Source organism: Botryllus schlosseri, chromosome 7, assembly GCF_051294905.1.
Source record: "Botryllus schlosseri isolate E-star chromosome 7, Bs_hap1, whole genome shotgun sequence".
Lineage (NCBI taxonomy): Eukaryota > Metazoa > Chordata > Ascidiacea > Stolidobranchia > Styelidae > Botryllus > Botryllus schlosseri.
The window spans coordinates 13,933,309-13,957,294 of NC_137242.1; the positions used below are offsets into that span (position 1 = coordinate 13,933,309).

The 23,986-nt window shown below is 38.3% G+C and overlaps 2 protein-coding genes across 3 annotated transcripts in view; both read left to right on the plus strand.

Moving 5' to 3' along the window:
- LOC145443717 (uncharacterized) overlaps positions 1–23,986 on the plus strand; it is a 54,840-nt gene that overhangs the window by 18,692 nt on the left and 12,162 nt on the right. Inside the window, exon 2 of one of the 2 annotated variants that reach the window (XM_080321669.1) lies at positions 12,927–12,960. The exons of the other annotated variant lie outside the window; for it this stretch is intronic. Coding sequence (XP_080177795.1) covers positions 12,927–12,960 — 34 coding nt within the window. The remainder of the gene's footprint in view (positions 1–12,926; positions 12,961–23,986) is intronic. 2 annotated transcript variants of the gene reach the window in all.
- The window catches only part of LOC145443718 (uncharacterized), a 441,881-nt gene that overhangs the window by 3,044 nt on the left and 414,851 nt on the right, over positions 1–23,986 (plus strand). The window lies entirely within an intron of this gene.

Below are 23,986 nucleotides of genomic sequence, written 5' to 3' on the forward strand. Positions count from 1 at the left end.
GCCCCATGTAGACGAGCTTTCATGGACCTGGCTATCCAGCTCTGGCCTGAAACCGGCAAGCGAAGGATTCATTTTCGCAGCACAAGACCAATCGCTTCCTACAAAATACTATCGCAAAAGAATTCTGAAGCAAAACACGGACGGCAAATGCAGAATGTGCCACAACCAAAATGAAACTGTAGCACATCTCATGTCCGGCTGTGGTGCACTTGCAGCTACCGAATACACATGGAGACACAATAGGATTGGTCACTACATTCATCTTGAATTATGCAAACATTTTAACATCACCACTTCGACAAAAAATTGGTATGATTACAGCCCAGCACCAGTGACAGAAAACGAACAAGTAAAAATTCTGTGGGATGTACCAGTTATAACTGACCGCGAAATCAGGAGCAACCGCCCGGATATAATCGTCAAACTAAAAAAGAAAAGAGAATGCTTATTCATTGAACTGGCTGTCCCAGCTGATCACAACCTACTGCAAAAAGAATCAGAAAAATACTCCAAATACGCAGACCTCAAAATGGAATGTGAAAAAATGTGGCGATGCAAAATAAACATTGTACCGATAGTCATTGGTGCTACAGGGGTCGTGAGCAAAAAACTCATGAGGCATATCCAACAAATTCCGGGTAACGTTCGATTCGACATGATCCAGAAAATCACATTATTGGGCACTGTGCACATTCTTCGGAAGGCCTTGAATGCACCACTGGACTAAAATTACACTTGTGAATCACAGCATAATTTCTGTAATTTCGATTCTTCATCTTCAATCATCTCTACCTCTGCTCTGTAACCCTTGCCAATTCTTCATCTGCTGCAATGGGAGACATTCATACACTTGGGGGCGCCAAAACCTCGTCCTAGTGATCCATTGCTTACATTGGATACCGAAAGAAACGTCGTCTTGATTTGTTGTCTTTTGACATCCCTAGCGTAGCTGGTTGGAATTCAAGGGGCCCTACACGGTAAAGGATGAACTAATAACACCTTGAAAGTATTTTCCATATTTGATGATTGCTGCAGATGGCTATTATCTGAAGAAAAATCACAGATGGTATGCCCAAGTACAAGGCCAAATGACTTGCGCTTGTATGAAACTATATGTTGTTTTATGCATACATTTCGTAATGTGCACAGTGCACATGGAAAATATAGAGTTTGACCCATAATTTGTTCCTAAATTTAGGATTCTGAAGTTGCAAAAGTTTTACGAAATGTATTGGCGTCCTTTTTTGGTGGTCAAGATTGTGTCACCGCAAGACGAAAAACTGCTGAATGCAATGTAGCTTTGAATACAAATTTTTTGAGCAAAACCGTTCATGCCGTCGTGGTGATTATTGTTATTTCCAAATTCCATGATTCTTTCTGTTGATTACGTAGTCTACCTATATATTGGGAGTTTTTATGTAACTCGTTTAGTAAATGAAAACAAAACTTGCGTCTAGACTTTAGGTAGTGATATGTTTTCTGTTCAGTCATCAAATCCAGTACAGTGATATTCCAGTTTATTATGGCGGCATCAATATTGAAGTGGGAGCAAGAAAATTCATGCAACACTAATAGTAATCAATCATTATCACTAACCAAGTCTGAGTCTGCTTCAGCAAACACAAAATAATAAAAGCATCAAATGCTGTTATGTAGGACTATATCAAAGTATGTCTTTCCTAAATTTAAAAATCATAAAGCAGATAAAGACTATTTCATTTTTCAAATGCAAGAGATTGTAAGGCAAGACATTTTGAATGTCCTTGCATAACCAATAACCCTTTCAAGGTGTACATGTTTTGAGGAGATGGAGTAATCCTCTACCCGCTATTCCTGAGAGAGCTGAGTCATGCCTTTCATCAAAGTAGGGGTGTTGATTTTCACATCGAATGGTGCAAACAAACCTTGCAGTAGGTATCCTTTATCAGCCATGATACTGTCGCCCTTTTCAAACATTGCTCTGGCTTCGGCCAGCAAATCAGATTGCTCAATAATGCTGCGGTCACTAACGGATCCACCATAGCAGTCACTTATGAAGGAGACAGCACCCGTGGGTGCATTACCAATTAATACTTCCATGGTATTTCCATTCTTTCAAGTGGAGAATGTAACAGACTGTGCAGTGTGTTATGGATGTCAGATGTCTTCTCAATTGGGATTTCTGTAGAGTCAATAATTATCTCGTTGATGGATATAGTTTTTTAAATCATCTGGCATGGGATCCAATATTACTTGTTTTGAAGGCGAAATTAGTAATTTTGATGATAAACAGTACATATGCTTGATCCAAGCAAGCATTAATGATGCGGGAAGCTGTTGATTCTGAAACAATACCAAGCAGTTGATGATCAAGAGCTTGATTAGTGTCGGAAAAAACTTGCTCTTCATTTGAACACAACGTACAGGTGTACTCCAATAGATGAACATCGTACATTGCAATGTCCTTTAAAAGCAGAAACTGTTTGATGTCATCAAATCCAGTAAAGTACCATGCACTGCTTTCTTATCATCCTTGATATTTTCTAAGCTGAAAGCTGGCATTGAAGCACATAGTTGGCACTGAATGCCCATATTTTCCGAGTCTGTTTGAAATTTCTGGTCACTATGTGTTCCGGAATGAATTATTTCAGTAGGTTCTGGTGTAAATGGGTTCGAATTGTTTGTCTTCCTGACAGTTTTTAGTGGCGTTCTTTTATCATGCTGAAAGACTGATGGGACTGCCTCCTGTCTTTCAAGTTTCATGTTCGGCTCATATAATCACTTGGAAGAAAATGACCATAGCAAGCAATGTCTCTGCCCTTTGCCCAATATCTCTGTCCAAAGCTGTTTCGTTTTGGAGTTTGATCTATTAATTGCTTCTCTCCATTTCATCAGCTTCCCTGGTGACGTAGGAAACAAATGACCACCAATCCGACTCGTGCAACCAGGTACACAGCAATATCGTGTCATTTTATAATGTAGATAGATGATAATACAGTCTATTAAAATGAAATATATATGTCACTCAGCTAATATTCAAACGTCACTCTCTGGAAATGAAATATCGGTACACGAAGTAACCTGACAATTCATAAATTGCACTGAACTCAATCATCAGTCGTAAATATGTTCAAACTCCGTACATACAAGACATTAATTCTGTTACCCGAATCCAACAGGCAGTGGCTGACCTGGTTTCTAGCGAATATAGCTGTAAGTTTTGTTTGTTTACTACGGACCATAGGGCGTGGTGTTGGCGCCCCAAGTGGTTTGTGAATGTCTCCCATTCTGTAATCTGACTTCTCCGTGTATTGCATAGGAATAACAATTTGAATGTATTACTGAAATTTTAAAAATTTACTCCAATCTCGCCATTTTCCTTTGGGGGCAGGTTGCTCCCCGGATTATGTGTGTATCTACCAGTTTTACTGTGAATAAAGAATATAATAATAATAATAATATACGTTGTATTGAATCGCGCGCAGCGCGAAGAAAAATTTCAAATAGAATCAATCTGCTTAAAAATAATATTATTTATGTTGATATACGAAAATATTTTGAGTCTCCAAAATTCCGGACATTTGGGCATATTTAAAAATTTCCTCCCGGACGCAGTTTTTACAGTGAAATCCCGGACATGTCCGTAAAATTCCGGACGTATGGCAACCCTAACATACATCGGTTTCGCTTTGGCGTTTCCGCCTCTGCGAATAACTATTATTAGGTTCATTTTTCCAGAAAACTATGACCTGAATGTGAACTTCTCTGCCTTCACGGAATGTAGTGTCAATGTCGCCGACTTGTAAATGATGGTTTTACATGCGTGAAAACTCCAAACTGTTGACACTGTTGATGGTCATAGTGAATGGATCCGGTTTTGATACCCCTCTTGGTGACGTCACAATTTCACCGAGTTGATGAGATTCCGATTTTCAAATTTCGTGCCAATTTCATCTTTGAGACTTGAGCTACGTACACGACATGGCTGATCCGAGAATCATACCGTTTTGCTATGGCGGTTGATTACTTAATTTAGCTATATTTGGTAACATAAACGTCGGTTAACACTAGTAAACTCATCAATAATGCGTGCTTTGCATATAACGTCGAAATTATCCTCAATGTATATTTAAGACTATCTGATTTCGCGGAGTGTGAATTAAGCTTGTACCTTTCGTCAATGGTTAATGCGACTTGATAATATTAATGCCTACGCTTCCGAGGAAGAGCGACGTTGTAACTTTCAATTTCTAGCGTAAATTTTGCGCGATCAACTATGTACGATTTTTCGTGTATTTAAGACTATGTTTGCACACGAAGAGAGATCGCGGTTTCGATTTTCGAGGTCTCCACGTTTTACGACTTATTTTCAGCTCGCTTTACAACTGTACGATCTTTGAACATACACTATAGGAGGGGTCGCCAACTCAAAACGGGTCGCGGGCCACTTTTCAAATTTCGTAAATGCCGCGGACCGCATAAATTTAATATCGCGATAAAATAGGCCGCGCAGTTTGACAACCACGTCTTTTAAAACTTGACGTAAGTACAATGTTGTGCTCTCTAACATGGACGACTGGCCTATAGTTACCACAAAAGAAATGAATATACTTAGAAAAAATACAAATACAACAAAATATTATGATCACCAATTTGAACATATTTTAAACTATGAGAAGCACCCGAAAATTAGGGTTGCATTTAAAACAAAAATCAATTTAAAACAATCATGTTTAAAACAAGGCCCTAATTTGAAACATGTTTTTTATGTTTTTTTAAAAGCCAGTCAATTAACTCCTGACGTCACGAATATTCAATTGTTGCGTCATAGTGTATTGGCATTGACAATTGAAAAATAGAGTAAAAATAGCTCCTCCGACGAAATATATGTATTATTGCTGTTGAACCGACTATTGTGAGTGTTCCAACCATCCCATATCGATACGTCGGCTACATCGGATGGTGATTGTCCATAGGCTCATACAACATGTTTTTTGTAAGTATTTACACAATTATGGCATAATTTTACAACTTAAAAAATCACAATTTTGTTTTTTTAAAAGACGTTTTTTAAAAACACTGTGTTTTGAAAGACCGTTTGTTTTAAATGCAACCCTACTGACAATACTTTTAAGAGACTAAAGAATCGATATCGGGGTTAGATATACAAGGTATTTCCAAGGAAAACTAAATTTTCCTAAAGCTTGGTCTTGGGTCGAAGCCCGAAGTCGGTTTTTAAGCGTATTGGTCTTGGCCGTGTCCGGGTCTTTACAAGTGAAGGCCATATGCCCAAGCCCATTCATACCAGCTAATTCTTCCTCCATGCTATTACAATCGCCGAAGCCGTATCAGCTAGTGAGGAATAGAGCGATGTTGGGCACAGAAGAAGAGCTTATTTTGAATAACAACAACATTTCAAAACTGAAATCAATTTCAGTATTTCAAAATGCTCTACTAAGAGTTCTTCCGATATCTCAAATCAGTTCGCGGGCTGCAAATTATGACCCCGGGCAGCTTGTTGTGACCCCTACACTACAGCATCCGTCTATATTTGATAAATTTGATTTTACGGGTACTTAAGACTATATATGTTCGCGGGGCTATGATAGCGCTTCGATAACTACATCATCACTAGGGCAATTTTTTGACATGTAAAAAAGTCAAAATCAGGTCAATATTGTAGCGTTAGGTCGAAAAATGTCAATATTGTAAACAAAGTCAATTTTTTTTACAACCTGCATTTCGTTTGTATCGTAGATTTTGCACTGTCGGGGAACTTCTCATTTGACATTTTACAGCTTATTGCCTAATTTGTGGGCCTGCCGTTGTAGGCGGCCCATTGTTTGCTCATTGTGAATCATAAACATTCAAATAAAACAAATAGGTTGACATGGTGCTATGCTCAACGTACCGCAATATACTAACTGAAGCAAGACTGCGTGGGCATTGCATGGTTCTTATAATAAGAAGCGCATTTTGAAAAATTGTGATGGACACCATTGTCACAATGAAGCAACACGGTGTGTCACCAGCAGTTTACGCACGCACAACTCCAGTGTTGTCAGCCAACGACCGCTTCTGTTGAACGTCTTTCTCCCCATTCTTGGCAAGCTACTTAGTAAGGACAGACACTTTCTACCCGAGAATGTAGGAAAGTATCTTTCGTTGTTCTACGACAGATTTAATTATTTCTACCATAGTGCGTGATGTATCTATTGGGATTCTCCATAGGGCCAGATTTCATTAAAATCAAGTTTTTACATGAAAAAAGTTGTCAGTTGTTGAGTCAAAAAGTTTTTTCAGGCCGAACTACTTCATGGACAGACAGTTCGAACCGGAAATGATGATAAGTACAATTCTAACATTATGTGGGGAAAACACCTAATTTGCATACGTTAGGTCAAAATTGGGTCAGAATCAAGTTTTTCAAGGTACAAAAATGTCGAAATTTTGATCTTTTTTAGGTCAATATCTTCCGTTTTTTAGGTAAAAAAATTGCCGTAATCATCACTAATTATTCAATATAAATATGATTTCAAGCGTAGAGAAATCGGGGTTACGGTTTCTGCAGTCTCCACATTTGACACGGACTTTCAGCATTCCCGTTGCCACTCACTGGCAGAGGTGGTCAAAGTAGTCAAAAAAAGCTACTCAAGTAGAAGCAGAAGTAACGACGTAAAAATCTACTCAAGTACGAGTAGAAGTATTACTTGTAAAAGCAGCCTAAAACTAATTGAAGTAGAAGTAGAAGTAGAATTCAATTACTTTAAATCTACTCAAGTAAGTAAGTAGTGGAAAAGATCGTAATTCATTCGCATGTACTATCAAAAGCTTGATTCGTGCAGAGCTTGACTCATATTGATGCATCCCAGGAGGTATATATTTTCGACAGCATAATCATTCGTCCGCATCATGGAATGAAAATGATAGCATTGACATGGAAACAAGTTTACTCGAACACCCCGATTTAGAAAATATCATGGTATGGCGGCCTCCTCATATTATAAGGTCAGTAATTTGGCCGAAGAGCAACACGGAGAAGTGGTGTTGGATACGGTGTTAACACTTTGCGCGATTAGTAAACATTAATAAAAAATATGGCTGATCGTAAAAATGTCATATAGTGTAACTTTACTTTTGAAAAATAAAGGCATTACTATACACTTCCTTTTATACTTCAACATGTATGTTCTCCTGACAAAAGAAGTGAAACTAACTAAAACTCAAAGTATGATATTGGGAATCAAAGAGAAATAGAAATACTACTTTTTGGGAAGCGAGTGGCGCAGTTGGTCATGCACCAGTGTCACGACACCAATGGTAGTGGTTCAAATCCGCGTTCTGACCTACTTTTATGTGTCGGAGGTTTATCTGGGCTCCTCATCGCTGACTTCATTGCATATGCAGTGTTCGTACAAAAAGCACAGATGAAGCAAGTAAAGTCGAGCTTACAAAAACCGGCTGCAACTGACTCTGACGAGGACGCATGCGAGAGAGAGTGAAAGACGTGGATGAGAGTATGACTGAAAATCGTTCGCATAAATCGTACCACAAGCAAAGACCAAGCAAAGGAAAATATTCATGATCGGGCGCAAATGACTTTAACAGCGATAAGCACCAAAAATAGTTCAATAAAATACAAAATGCAAATGAATGCTACTTCTAAAATGCGGAAAATATATTGCATGTCTTCTGTGCAGAAAGTTGCAACAGTAGGGTTACCATACGTTCTCGTACAAGAGGATTTGTCCTCTTTTTAAAAAAAAGTGTCCTCGGAGGACACCCAAATGTAGTAACGCTCCAGCGGCTATTTCGGGAGCTGAGCCGGAAAGCTGACCTTTGTTGTTAGTCAACCGTCCACGAAGTGGGGATAATTGACCATTCTGAAAATTTTGAAAAAGTGCCCTCTTTTCAGATTTCCAAACTATGGTAACTCTAATGCAGACGTCTCAAACTCAAATGTGCTCCCGGGCCAATTTCCTAGTTTTTGATGACGCCACGGGCCGCAGCATCAATAATAGGGATGGTTAATGTATAATTTCCAAGTAGACCTTATTTTGACGGGAGCTTGCAGACAGGCATTTCACAAACATCGTCAAAATGTAATTTACTATTGTATTATTCACGCTTGACACGGAGAAAAATCACATTTTCAACTATTTGGATAAAATTGCTTTTGTGCCGGGCATAATTTGTTAAAATAATAATTTATAGACATCATGCGAGAGGATGCGTCATGATACTGTCATACTGTCGGGATATCATATTGCAGCTAGTGGACCTTGAACGTGCCACAATTTTATGTAGGATATTGTAAAATCTGCGGAAGATTGATCTGATATCAGAGCATTTGAGCGGTGTCGCCTAATCCTAATTTTGATATAGTCGTGGACTCGTGATAAGTAGTCTATTGGTACTGTCACTGCCAAAGTCAAATTAAATCAGCATTTTGCCTTCGATTATAATTGGAACATATCAATAACAACTTGAATATAATCATTATTGAGCCATAGTAATAGCATTATTTCTTACCTTTAGCGATCGTAACCCTCTTGCTTGCAATAAGATTTCTCGTAGCCTCTATGGTCATTTTAAACGCAATTTCTGATGGTACCTATATTATAATCAGAAAGTCCATTTACATGAAATCGCGCGCGGCGCAAAGACAAGGTTCCAGTTGAATAAATTTGTCAATTCTATTCCACAGCATATAGGTCTTATTCGACAATGCATCTCGTACCCCATGATGTGGTGTTTCGTACCCCGAAGGGGTCTACGGATCTTGGTTAAGAACCCCTGGAATAGAAATGTCCAATCGCCGACGAATTCATTAGTGTTACAGCTGTGTAGCGTACTACTCGCCACCGATAATAACATGAGAATAACGAGATCAAACTACACCCAGCATGTAACCAACTTTACGTCACGGGGTTCGCGTAGTGCAGATGGTTGCCATACTGACTTGTTTAGATAGCTATATACCCTACACAACGCAAGCTACCTTTTGATAAATTACTATTTCCCGTGACAGTTTCATAGATTACTGCGTCCGTAGGATTACCAAGTGACCGTTCCGAGTGGCAAGTCCTTCTCTGATTTTAACGCTTGACCTCACTCAACCCGAGTCATTTTTATTTAATCACCCAGTCAATACGAAATCGAGTGATTTTACGATAGGTCGCAACAAACTAAATCACAATTTTCAGTCACAAATCATCAAAGGATCAACCCTTTATCATCATGAACTAGAAATATGACGTAATAGCTGTTCTTTTATCGCATGATAGCTTTTAAAAGTGATGCCATAGTGTAGTTTGTATAGTTTGTTAAGATTTCAGTAGTTTTAGGGTGGGCTTTAAGTTGTTATATCTGAAAAAGATATGTGGCGCTTGAATATATTGTCGAATACTTGAAATTCCAAAATGCCGTCGCGGGTCGCACAAAATGTTCTCGCGGGTCGCGTGTTTGAGACCTCTGCCCTAATGTATGTAAAATATCTTGTGAAGTTATTAGCTACACGAAGAATACAATTGAAGTATATTTGATTGCACTACTCTATACTTTATTCTGACCCAAAAGGCCCCAGCCTAGCCCTGTCTCTAAAGGAACTCGAATGGTGAATTGGCGATGTAAAGAAAATTACCGAAATTCCAACGTCCGCCAATAACACGCATGGCCAACGACTTATCACTAGGGCGGTTTTTTTTACCTAAAAAAGGGAAATTTTGACCATAAAAATCAAAATTTTGACTTTTTTTGACCTAAACAAACTGAATTTTGGCTACATTTTGACCTAACGTATGCAAATTAGGTGTTTTCTCACATAATGTTAAAATTGTACCACTCAATCTTCATTTCCGGTTGGAACTGACTGTCCTAAAGACGTGAAAAAACGTTTTTGGCTTGGAAACAGGCAACTTTTTACATGAAAAAAACAAACAATATTTTAACGAAATCTGGCCTCATGAAGAATTCCAGTGGTTACAATATGTATTACGGTAGAAATAATTAAAATATGTTGTAGCACAACGAGAGATACTTTCCTACATTCTTGGGTAGAAAGTGCATGTCCTTACTAAGCTTGCTAAGGACGTTTAACAGCAGCAGTTGTTGGCTGACAACACTCAAGTTGTGCGTGCACTGCCGGTGACACACCGTGTTGCTTCATTCTGACAATGTTGTCTACATCACAATTTTTCATCATGCGCTTCTTAATATAAGAATGATGCAATGCCCAAGAAGTCTTTCTTCAGTTAGGATATTGCGGTACGTTGACCATAACACCATGTCTACCTATTTGTTTCATTTGACCGTTTATAATTCACAATGAGCAGACAATAGCCGTTTACAACGGTAGGCCTATAAAATAGGCTGCAAGCTGTAAAATATCAAATGATAAGTACATCGACAGTGCAAAATCTACAATACAATCGAAATGCAGACGTCGAAAAAATTTTGACTTGATGAAAAATTTTGACAAATTTTGACCTAACGCTACAATTTTGACAAAATTTTGACAAATTTTGACATGTCAAAAAAAACGCCCTTCTTATCTCCACCGCAACAAGGGGAGCCTTGAAATATTCCAGTGTAACGTCGTTACTCGATAGACCCAATGATTTGGTGTTTATACCTGTATTCGATCGGCCAATCATCGCAATCTTGCAATTCCATTGTTTGGGTATCACGATGTTGGTCGAATACAGCCTACATGTCTGTTCTTTAATGTATACGCATAATACAGCATTCCAGTGAAAAACAAATGTATGAATTTGTAACACATTGGAATAATTTGACTGGTACGATCTGCGAGCAATCAAAACTTTTATATCCAGCCCACGCATCAGTTCAATTTGACACACTGCTGCAGATGATCTTTTGTTTAGAGCTAGATTAGGTAGGGATACCATAAATCCTATTTTAAGATTATTTGTCTTCTTTTTCAATAAAATTTAAATTCCTCCGAGGACGCCCAAATGCCACACTACGTCCTTTCTATTTATTTTGAGTGTAATAAGGCGACTATACAGAGACGACTAGTAAAGGTCAACTCTCCACAAAATACACGTGATAATCGGATACTTCTGGTGTGGAGAGTTTTTTTAGTCAACATACCGGTCGATTAGCATTATGAACATATTTTCCCAAATTCAGAAAATGTAACTCTAGGTTAGGTGACGGGAACGCGAAGAATTATGTTACTGCTCACCAAAATCATGTAATGTCATGAAAAATCAGTCTGAATTCATTTTCTATCCGTGCGACGCTCGAATATATTTCTAATTCGGTCAATAATATCGGTACATATATTGCTTATATCGCGGGTCACGGTCATATTTGTACCGTGGGGCTCAGATTGCTGTTTTTTGTGGCAATCATGGTGTCTGTCGACCACTATGGTCATTTACACCAGGCCGATATTCTTTATGTTTATTCCGTATCTGCTGACTTGTACCACGGCCCACTTCTAGGCTTTTATAAGACACCAACGCTGATGAGATGGCACGGAGGTGTCTAGATAAACTTCCAACACTTCAGTAGGAATTCTGGAGTCGAACTAGGTCGGATACGAACATGCAACCCATTAGTGTTGCAGCTGTGGATTATACCACTACGCTATATCGCCACGGCTCAGATTGCAATGACAAGAGTAATCGTCTCGTGGACAGGTTTCAGCCAACACATGATGACAATTTCGGTCAAAATTTCATCGATGACGAGCTGGGTTGTAATGACTCGAGTCATGACTCGACTCGACTCGACTCGAGTCCGAGTCGAGTCCCGATTTTCTGATGACTCGACTTGACTCGAGTCATTTTCTCAAAATACGGAAATGACTCGACTCGACTCGAGTCAATCTGTGTATTGACTCGACTTGGACTCGAGTCATTTCGCATGACTCGAGACTCAGACGGCCAAGTCCGACATTTCATTGTAATTTCGAAAAACCATTCGATATCACGAAACAGAGTTATAAAAAGTGTGTTTAACAACACTTTAACTGGAAACTGAGCAGTCAACACAATGACTTGGACTTGGACTCGAGTTATAATGCCATGACTTGGACTTACACTCAAGTCATAATGCCATGACCCGGACTCGAGCCTCTGCTGCATGACTTGGACTCGGACTTGACTCGCTGGTGAATTGAAATTGACTCGACTTGACTCGAGTCAAAACTATAACAGTGAGATTGGCTTGTGACTTGGCGCCTTGTGACTTGGTTACAACCATGCTGACGAGTGACAATCCTTCGGGGAGATCTGTTGGGAAGTCGCATTTTCCGACAACTCATATATCTTCATGTATCCTGGCTCGTACAGATGTGAATAGTTAGACGCAATTGTAAATATATTTTAATTTTTCGGGGGGGGGGTTACTGAAAGCAAAAAAAAATGAGGAACATAATCAAAGGAAGTGCGCAAAAAATTAAATTCAAATCAAAGTGCCGCAAAACACTGTACTTATGTTCATTGACAAAGATTCACGAAAATCTGGAGGCATGGTCTCTTTCGTCACCCGTGGCTACGCCAACTGTTGCTTATTTAGTCACCAACATCCCGAATTTCGCGATCAGGCCGATAGAAGTTTTGGTTGTTGACCTTGCAAGTTCACAATAATTTACGTTGGCAATTTAATTTTTGATAGTATAACCAATCTCGATGATTAACGCGCGTGACACTCAACACCTTCTCGCAGGCCACGGGTTGGCCACCCCTGCTCTAAGCCAAAGTGGGTATCGGATTGAAAGGCTATATACTCCAGATCGTTTCGGAACCCTCCTATCTTTTCAGTATGTCGCAATAATATGATGTTTTGATTTGATGAACATTAAAAAAATGATGATGATGATGATGATGATGATGATGATGACGATTGTAATTAGCTTCGCACGCAAAATGATGTCGATTATTTTCAAGGGTAATATATCAATATTTTCGTTTTAGGGGATATACTGGGTGACAACCATTTACGCGGAAGGTAAGGGATTCATATGTTAAGTTCTGTTACACCAATTATCGCGAGTCAAAGCAAATGAGATTAGTGGAAATACATTCACCGCACTCTATAGTCATGTCTGATAGGGAACGTCACGCGTGAAATTAGATGAGCTCTCATCATAATGGGAATCAGGAACGTGCAAGACTTTTACAATACCCTTATCTACATTTAACACGCTTAGGCCAGAGGTCAGTGGTCGAAAGATGTGACGTCGGATTCGAACATATTGATGTTGATTATTTCATGAATGTCTACGCCAGCGATTCTCTAACTGTGTACCGCGGCACATTAGTGTGTCGCGAATCTGTCAATTTTGGAAAATGACTGTATAAATCCGGGTCGGGGACCTTTTTATAAAAAGAAACTTATTGGTCCTATATTTTCAAATGTTATTCCCCAAAAGCGATACAACGTTCTCAACCAAGTCTTTTGTTACGATTGAAGATTTGTGACGCCAAGGTGACACGAAATCGAAGTTCGCTATATTGGATTCGTCATGTGCGCCATATTTTCTCTGCAAAAATTAATTTGATGTTGTAACACTAACCAAGATGGCTCCCGACATTTGAGCATGGGTCACAATGAAAAACGACAGTTGAGCAGGGACACTTTAGCTTAGTTTTCACTCCTTTTCCCCGACGATCAAGAAGACAATTCGGGTTTGAAAGCTGTAATACTGTTTGCTTTTCTCTCTGATCAATAAACGCATCCTGCAATCCAAGATTTCTATATCGAGTACAGCGAATTTCGCGACGAGAACAATGATTCGAGTTCTCCAATCCGAATCGAGTATTAATAGTAGCCTAATGATTCAAGCCGAGTAGTGAGGGACGATTTTCTCAAGTATTGAAATAATAAGCCTCTTTTCGATATAGTTATATTTTATCAAGTAGAAATATAGTTTCGGTACTTTCCTGCCACACGAGTAAAGTTTAACTACAATAGTCGTTTCATCACACCTAAAACATAACTAGGCACGTATAAGTGCTCAACCTGTAGCAAGGGTCGGAAATCTTTTCCGTCCGAAGAGCCATGTTGGCCCTATTTTTTCCATTTTAACTCCTAAAGAGCCATACATGTCAATCATTTATTTCATCGAAACATTTCCAACAGACGTAGACAACAGTAAAAGTTTGAATCTACCATTTACACAATTTTTACAGTTAATGCCTCTTTTTATGTTGCATGGTATTACAGATGTCTTTGTAGTCTTGGTTGATAATGGTGAGGTTAAGCTTCATACAAAATTTGAAACTTTCGCCAGTTATACACGAACGTATAGGTTAGCCGTGATGCTCTTTTTAAATGCGAGAATCCATGATCACATGCGTGGGCGGAGCCAAACATGGTCACCGCAGCAATATATACCCAGTCACTGTAAGGTGTGATACATCAGGGACGTGGGGTCAAGGGAGTCAAATGACGCAGTGCCTCACCTGCCGTCAGGATGAGTGAAAGAAAATTGTGAAACCTTCAATTACACTGGACAACAAAAAAAAATTTCATCATGGTAGATGAGATCGATTTTAGGGTGAATCGGGGGCGCTGAGCTCGAAAATGGGATTGGTTTTTGAAGATTGGCTCTATTTTCCAAGGTATCGCCGAATTTGGACATTTTTATTTTATTTTATTTTATTCAAATCAGGTTACATTTTATCCTAACAGCCTATATTAAATGTTTTAGAAGGTCTGTCTGTACTGAAACCACGAGAATGTGAGAAATGTAAATGTAGAACACAATAAGATCGGCTGAACGAAACTGTTCTGCATAAATCTATTCTTTTCCACATATCGAACACAAAATTACCCCATTTATTCGTAATTTCATAGGATTCTCCTAATATATTGTAATTTGCGACAATAAGATTCCTATACCGATCAATGTGCTTGAAGTGAACAACAAATAGCAGCAATTCGATAATAACAAACCAAGTATGCCTGAACCTACAAAAAGACGACAATTTGTAAACACAGACGAAATAAACACGCAAGCAATATTTTTGTTTACCAATGAGTATTCAAATCTTCTCATAGAAATAAATCAATATCGGGATGTGCATTAGTGAAGTTCTTAGATGCAACTCCTGTTATTAACTCAAATTAGCTTGGAGTCATCTGCAGGAAAGTCCTCTTGTACGATTTTGATGAGGACAGATTCGCAATAGGCAGCTGGCAGTAATCAGTCATAATGTGAGAATCCCAACTATCTTTATATTTCTCTTCCATTTATTTGATCTTACATCTCATTCATTTCAAAATATAAATCATCATTGAGGCTCTTTGGCCCGCACAAGACTACGAGGATTACAAATTGCATCATTTAGACTTGACCTTGAGTCCATAAGCGCGAAGTTTCAGCCTAATGCTGGCTGACCGTTTGCGAAACCCGTCTTTCATCTTGATCTCCCAACGTCATACCAGAGAGTACTCCTTGTAAGGGCACTTGGTGACATTCACATATTAAATCGCTTCATCCTCACCGTGTTTTCGTAACATATGTAGCAAAACAAATCTAAGTCATTACGACACTTGCTCTGTCTAGCTATCACTAAATTTTTAACATACTTTTTGAAACACCCATGTATTGAAATTTCTGAAAATGTTAGCAAGGGACAGTAGGGGAGATATGGTACCGATAGATCACTGGGACCGAAAATACTTGAAAAATTCTCCATGATAATTCCATGATTACACTCTGTGAATTTGTCTACAATTACATGGTGACAGAATCTTTCCTCCCATGCAGAAAAATTCGACCTGCGTGAGTTATGGGGTCAGTGACGAACGATTTACGTTTTAGGGGGTGTAAAGTAAATTTGTATCGACATTTGCATTTTTTTATATCACCTTCCAGACTAACAAACCCGCCATAATTTTTGATGTGAAGTATAGGGCTTGTATCAGGGTATATAATGGCACATATTTTTTGAGTCACTACCATCCTCGAGTGGACTATTTTCAAGTAAATTACGATATTTATGGGATGGTGGACCTATGGTACCATAGCCAAATCAAGCAAAATAGATAGACCAACTAATCACTTAGCAACAGAAACTCGCCTACATATATATAGGCTGTAAATCATAGGTACCTGTGGTGTTTTATCGCTATTACGAGGTATTTGAAAATCAAAATGTTAGAGTTGATATAATCTATTTTATTCTTGAAGGTCGCGACGAAACATTCTTTATTGGCTTGCTGTAGCTTAGCTTATAGTACACAACAAATCAAGTTAACAAATTTGAGTTTTTGAACGTATCTCTCATAGGTCCCATGATCGTGCGCCTTTGGACCCACCGGGTGGGGACCGATGACACGTTCGAGCAACAAACTTTAAACGTTTATTAATATTTTTTGAAAAGGCTGATATTCATGTAAATGTCCACGATATATAGAGCTTGTATCGAAGTGTTGAGACAGCAAAAGATCTGCTTTTCTCGGCTGAAGATTTGAGGGCCAGAGATCATTTTGCAATTTTTGATCCATCGGTACCACATCTCCCCTATCTAATATTAAAAAGCGTCTGATCTGAGCCCGCTAATCATCGGTGATGAGATAAGTGTCATCTGACTCTTTCTGTCGCTTAAATGAGGGGAGGGGTGTTAATTGACGTAATCTATCGGAAAAATAGTCTCTAAATGATAATTTTCAGGATAAAACTAACTATTGCTTTATCAGTGCACTACAAAGCACATGTTAGTACTACATGGGAGATGATATAAACTAATCTAAGCCCATATTCACCTCTTGAAGCGCGAGTTAACCTATATTACCCACAAAGATACTACTTTTCATGGCATATGTAGGAAGAGGCAATATTTCAAAAAAAGTGCCAATTCGACAAAAGTAATGCCACTTTCCGAATCAGCGCTCCTGATGTACCCCTAAATCGATCATGATTTTTGAAAAAGATAATTTTTTTGTTGCCCGGTGTTAATATTGTTTTTTTTTTCTAGCGATGTTCATGATTGAGAAGATTTTGAAGATTTTACTCCCAAAATCACGCAATTTGCATATTCATTGTCCCCTCTAAGCTGCTGTGCCGCGCAGAATAAAATCCACCTGAGGTGATACAAAATGTATTAAAATGCAATAAAAAAAACTCGGGTCCGACGCAGCAAACGTCAGAGCTTCGTCAAAGTCTGGTAAACGGGAGTCGAGTCAAAGTGATGACCTTATTTTTTTTAGTTAGCACCAGATATTATCGTAAAAATGTGGTTAATTAGTGTGTCGAGCCAAAGTGGTGACGTTTCGCTGTAGTTACCAATCAAGGACGTGGATAGCCATGGCGTTGTTTGTAATTTTAGTTTGTAATTGTGAATGTCACTTCTACGGCAGCTCAGTGGTTCTAAACCACGGACCGGTGCCGGTCCGCGGCAAGTTTCCTGTCGGTCCGCCAGATAATTAGGATTTTATACCTCAATTCCAAAATGCAAGAAGTTGATCACGTGTCCATTAATTTAACAAAATAAAACATAAAATTTTAAACGTATTTCAAAGTTTTGGAACATATTTTATTCGGTGTCGCAATTCAGAGTTCATGTAGTCTACTTTGGGCGTGCTAGAAGAAACTGTCTACAGCAGTGCTTTTCAGCCTTTTTGAGCTCCATTCGCACTTTTTTGTAAAATAAATTTCATTCGCCCAAACTAATCGAAAATTGTTAACAAAAAGAAGATGAAGATACTTAACAACATTTTGTTCAGATGTGTAACAAATTGGCTACTATATAGCTTAATCTATCAAGTGTCTCATTAATAGGGCAACTTTGTCGCTCGTTTTGATTTCAACTATTTCACTAAAACCCTTCTCGGCCAAACAAGTTGTTGGGTTTTGTACAAGAACGTCTACTAGTGCTTGGATAGCCAGGTCTTAAAATATGTTCTGCGTTCCTATCCAAAATACAGCGTATTTTTCGCGAGTGAAAAATGTTCGCTGGCAGAAATCGTTTTTGAGAGCTAACACAAAGGTCCCGGAGGCTCCAGTTTGTAGAAAGGGTGAAAAATCAACATGTTTGTTTTGAGGCTTTTTCCTTATGTCTTGTAACATAAGGTGCAAAACGATCAAGGAGAGTAGGCACATTATAGCTCGCTACCTTATGATACATTGCTTCAACTTCTGTCTCGTGAGTATATGAGAAGAGCAAATAAACTCACGATAGGCCTACTGTGTGTTCTGCTCCTTAATTATAATTCATAACAGTGGAATAAAGGTAAAGCAGCTTTTACACTACTACCAAAATCTGATTTTTTTGCGGCATCTCGCCACTCGAGCCTCACCCGTGAAAAGGAAATCATTTTTAATATTACCTTTGTATGCTACCATTTTACGGATATGTATGACATACAGAACGCGCACACTACAATTCTACCCATCACAGCTCTAAAAAACATGTCTGACGCACGCGATTTCAAATTAGGGCGAATTAAATTCCTCTGCGTGTCGCAGTTGTACTAGGCTACTGTCTACTCAGATTGCAGGAACGGGACTATATTCCGTACCGACAACGGAGCATATCCATATCGAAAGGTTTGGCCATCCAGCATTTGTCATTTTTAGACCAAGTTTTTGTTGCTGCTTATGTTTTTGGCACCGCATTTTATCAGCTGGTTGTTGGCCACAACTTTATGTCTTCATGTGCCCCGACGCATAACGGGTTGACCTCGAAATGAATGAGTCTCATAGGCCTGAACTCGCTCGTTGCACACCCCTATACTAGTTCATCCCAGCGGTCTTCGACCATGTTTTCCAGAAAAACCAGTCGGGCAAATCTTATCATGAATTCTTATGATAATGCCATAATTTTCTGCGTGTCTCGTTTATTGGATACAGTACCCAACTCAGTGACCTTAAATCAGGGTTGTAATGACTCGAGTCAGACTCGAGTCACGATTTTTTTTATGACTCGACTTGACTCGAGTCATTTTCTTGAAATGGGAAAATGACTCGACTCGACTCGAGTCAATATTTGGATTGACTCGACTTGTACTCGAGTCATTACGCATGACTCGACCCAAGTCATTGACTCGGCTTATTTTATATGACTTGAAGATGAAGATATTTGCGAATCGTAATGGCTAGATCAACGCATCCGATGAATTCTGCCGACATTGCTATTTGTCAATACTGCTTTCGTTGCACTTGTCTGATATCGGATATGCCACCGTAAAAACAACAGAAAATGATACATAGTAGCAATAAAGCATTGTACAAAATCGTCCAGTGATGAAGAGGTAATAGATCCTCCGCAATTACAGTACTCAAGACTTTTCAATTATACAAGCAAACAATTGAAGCAAAGTTCAATTAGAGCCAATGAAATGACTCAGATGGTCAAGAGACTGCAGTCTGATAAGCAGACTGATAAGCTCATGTGTAGATTTGAAGGCGATGATTCTTTGCATTTTCGGGCGACTAGAAAGAATGAGTATTTAATGCTCTTCAGTGTGGTTCAAAAATGCTTGTCAATTCCTGCATCTAGTGCACTAGTGGAACGTGTATTCGGTAGATGTGGATTCATTCTACGGCCATGCCGCTTTAACATATCTGAGGATCTCCTTTCCACATTAGTATTTTTGAAGTGTAACTCATTGATTTGATCTGCTGTCTGTGAAAACACACAATGCCCCTCGTCCATTTGACGTTTTGTTAGGTATGTGCATTGTGCACGTGAGTATAATGATGAATGGCTAATGTTGTGTGATGTTTATACAATATGGCTGTTCTAAAATAACTTCTTTTTTATTTTACTGGGTGGTTACTTGATAAAATTGTTATGTTGCATAAAAGGAACACTGAATCTGGCTTAATTTGAAAAAAGTGGAATCAATGATGTGAGAGGAGAATATTTTAGATTTGAAAATAAATGGAGTATTTTAGTGAGAAATTCTTTCATATAATATAATTACATAGTAGTAAGCCGACTATTTTTTCATATCCAAAACATTCTACTCTAATAACTTCACTTTTTCTAGTTGGAATTGAGTCAAATTTGCTATGAATCATATTTTTACACAATGTAAAAATATCATGAGATAGCCGGTAAAATTCTAAAATCTCTATTTGTAATTAGTAGGGCGGTTTTTTTTTGACCTAAAAAAAAGAAAATTTTGACCTAAAAAATCAAAATTTTGACTTTTTTTGACCTAAAAAAAATGAATTTTGACCAAATTTTGACCAAACGTATGCAAATTAGGTGTTTTCCCACATAATGTTAAAATTGCACCACTTATCTTCATTTCTGGTTTGAACTGACTGTCCTAACGAAGTAGTTTGGCCTGAAAAAACTTTTTTGGCTGAGAAACAGGCATGTTTTTACATGAAAAAAAAACAATATTTTGACGAAATCTGGCCCTATGAAGAATACCAGTGGCTACAATATGTATTATGGTAGAAATAATTAGAATATTTTGTAGTACAACGAGAGATGCTTTCCTACATTCTTGGGTAGAAAATGCACGTCCTTACTAAGAACCTTGTCAAGGACGTTCAACAGCAGCTGTTGTTGGGCGAAAACACTCAAGTTGTGCGTACACTGCTGGTGCTGGTAACACACCGTGTTGCTTCATTCTGACAATGTTGACTACATCACAATTTTTCATCATGCGCTTCTTACTATAAGAATGATGCAATGCAAAAAAAGTCTTTCTTCAGTTAGGATATTGCGGTACATTGACCATAACACCATGTCTACCTATTATTTGTTTTTTTTTACCGTTTATGATTCACAATGAGCAGACGATTAGCCGTTTACAACGGCAGGCCTATAAAATAGGCTAAAAGCGGTAAAATATCAAATTATAAGTTCACCGACAGTGCTAAATCTACGATACAAACAAAATGCAGACGTCAAATTTTTTTTAATTTCATGAAAAATTTTGACAAATTTTGACCTAACGCTACAATTTTGACAAAATTTTGACAAATTTTGACATGTCAAAAAAAAACCGCCCTAGTAATTAGTCTAAAATTTTCTTTCATAGCATTGCTTTCTACTGGTTGGAATTGAGCCAAATTTGATTTTTTAGGCAATCTAGCAATTTTAAGAAGTAGCCGGAAAATTTGAAAAAAATGTTTTTGAACAGCCCCATAGTACAATTATTTATCCAATGCTGTAACTGCGATGTAGTCGGTAATGCAATTGGGAACACCTTTAGTATAATCAAAAGGTATCTGTTCTGTTGTCACTGCACAACAGACATGGGGTAATCGCGATTAGTAATCGTAATCGATTACGACGATTACAGCATTTTCAAGTAATCGTAATCGCAATCGATTACATTCGAAAAAATTCCGAAGTAATCGTAATCGTAATCGACTACTTCCCATATCTAATCGATTTTTTTGTGAAAGAACGATTACTTTTTATTTGTACAAGGACTATGACATAAACTGAACATTCGTGAACAAGGAAGATGTATTATACCAGGTACATGATAACACAAACGTCTGATTTTTAAATGCCATTGCTTATTATTACGTCAGAAGCAGCCTATTAGCTTTGCTAGTCATTGCGTAAGAAGTATCCACAGTAAATAGATATTCGATGTACATCACGTACATTCGCGTGATTGTAAGAACACCCGCCGTGCTGTACATCAGGATATCAACCCGTTCCACATGCCAGTACCCCGGAGCAGGATAATTAATCACCACTCTACCAAGTAACTTGTCTATTGATGTTTGGTTATGCAAACGCAGTTTGACCGTTGCTGCTTGGCGAGCAGTAGGCCTATGTAGTACGTACGTACACCGGACAGCGATTTGAAATTTTGTACTCGTCAAATATAACATTACGGTTTCCACAAGGAAGCAATAAAAATCAACAGTTGCTGATATATATCACAACCGAGCCGTTTTTGCCGTTTCTCGTAGCGGCAGCTTGCAGTACATTATCTGTATTAAGTTGAAGGCAGAATTTTATGTTCTCTTCATCTTACTCTCATATGACTCTACTTGAAACATGCGCTAATCGTTATTTCATAATTCTTTACTCAACATTGGGACCTGCCGCCATAGCCATGGGCTTATATATCATGTTAGCGTGGGTTGTAGCTAAAATCAGGACCAAAACAGCTATTAGTCCCCCAGTCCAAACGTTAGTCTTTGGCCCCCATAGGATGATAATTTCAAGTTGAAGACTGAATTTCGTCAATAACATTGGTAATCGCATTACATTATTATTAATTTTTATTCCTCTCTCTCTCTCTCTCTCTCTGCCCCCGATGGTCAGATTTACCAAGGGGCACGTAATTCATAATTATAACGTCTGTTATCTTGTTATAATTACTTTAGTGTATGTTGTTAATTCGTGATTTCCGGTATGTTATATAATCAAGAGATATTGTTGTATCCCTAACGTAGCAGACTAAAAGAAAAACTTTCGTGAGACGCAAACACAAATTGTTATGTCTTTAATGCTCTGTTGGAGTCCGGGGGGCATTTGCATTGCGGGCTCGGATTAGAAGGACTGGACTATTGGTCACGCCCACCCAGCGCGGCTATTGACAATGGACACATACCCTAAGTTTCGGCCAAGGTCTTTTTTTAGTAGCACACTTCGTGAAGTCGCGTGTTCGTCGAAATTCCATATGTCTTTTGGTGTGTCGTGGCACGGTATTGACTGGAACCTAAATGCCTATTGCTATAAATTAGGGTTGCATTTAAAACAAAAATAAATTTAAAGCGAGCATGCTTACAACATACCCTTGTTTAAAACATGTTTTTTAATTTTTTTTTTTTTTTTCAAGCTTTGACGTCACCAATGTGGATTGACAATGACAATTGAAAATTTAGGGTAAATATAGCTCCTTTGACGAAATATCTGTACTATAACTGTTGAACCGACTATTTTGAGGGGTTCCAACCATCTCATATCGATGTACGTCGGCCAAATCGGGTGGTAATTGTGGAAAGCATTTACACAATTATGGCATAATTTTACAACTTGAAAAGACACAATTTAGTTTTTTTTAAAGCCTTTGTTTAAAACACTGTTTAAAACAAGTTTTAAACAATGTGTTTTAAACAACCATTTGTTTTAAATGCATGCCTGCTATAAATTATGTATGCCTTTTTGTTGAGGGGGAGACGTATGCATTCCAAAATCAAGCTTATCTAGAGAGAATTTTCAAGTTAATTAAATCTTTCGAGAATACTTTATAATTTATGTTGGTTTACGAAATACTCTTGAGTCCCCTTCGAGCTCGCTCCCCACCCTATTGGGAAATTTGGGGTGCGGCAGTCATGGACCTGGCAAGAATGCAATAGGTTGGGTGCGATAAATGTCCTCTATAAAAATGGGCAATGTGTACATTATGACGTAACAAGCTAATGTCGCATCTTTTCAAAGGGGGTTTGTTATCTCATTAGGCCTTTTCAGCGCAATCCATATATTGTCTTCCAATATAACTTCTAAAATGCAAAATAAATGTAATCGTGAGTAATCGTGATTACTTTTCCAATGTAATCGTAATCGTGATCGACTACTTCCTGATTTTGCTGTAATCGTAATCGTAATCGTAATCGCGTCATTCGGAAGTAATCGTAATCGCAATCGATTACATTCATGAAGTAATCACCCCATGTCTGCTGCACAATGCACATAGTTGCATGCACGGTTTTACAGCATGCTGGCCTGTTGTAAATACCTCTACATAAACATGCATCTGTTGATTCTCTATCAACTAGTATCTTGACGTGAATTTGTTGGTTCTCTATCAGATAGTATGTAGACGTGAATTCGTTGGTTCTCTATCAACTATTCGTGAGCTATCGTCGATGTGCTCATAATCAAAACTGAATGCTTGTATTGGTGATGTATCAGACTGACAAGAGAGATATTTGATTTTAAGTTCTAAGATTAGTAAAGTTATATTTAGCATCGGTAAATGAGGCCAGGACCTGTCCGTTATCTGCCTAAATAAACACGTGCAAAGACTCTGATAGGGACAAAATGAGCATGTTTCGCAAACAAGGAATTCGATATCACCCAAGCAGGATTGAAAA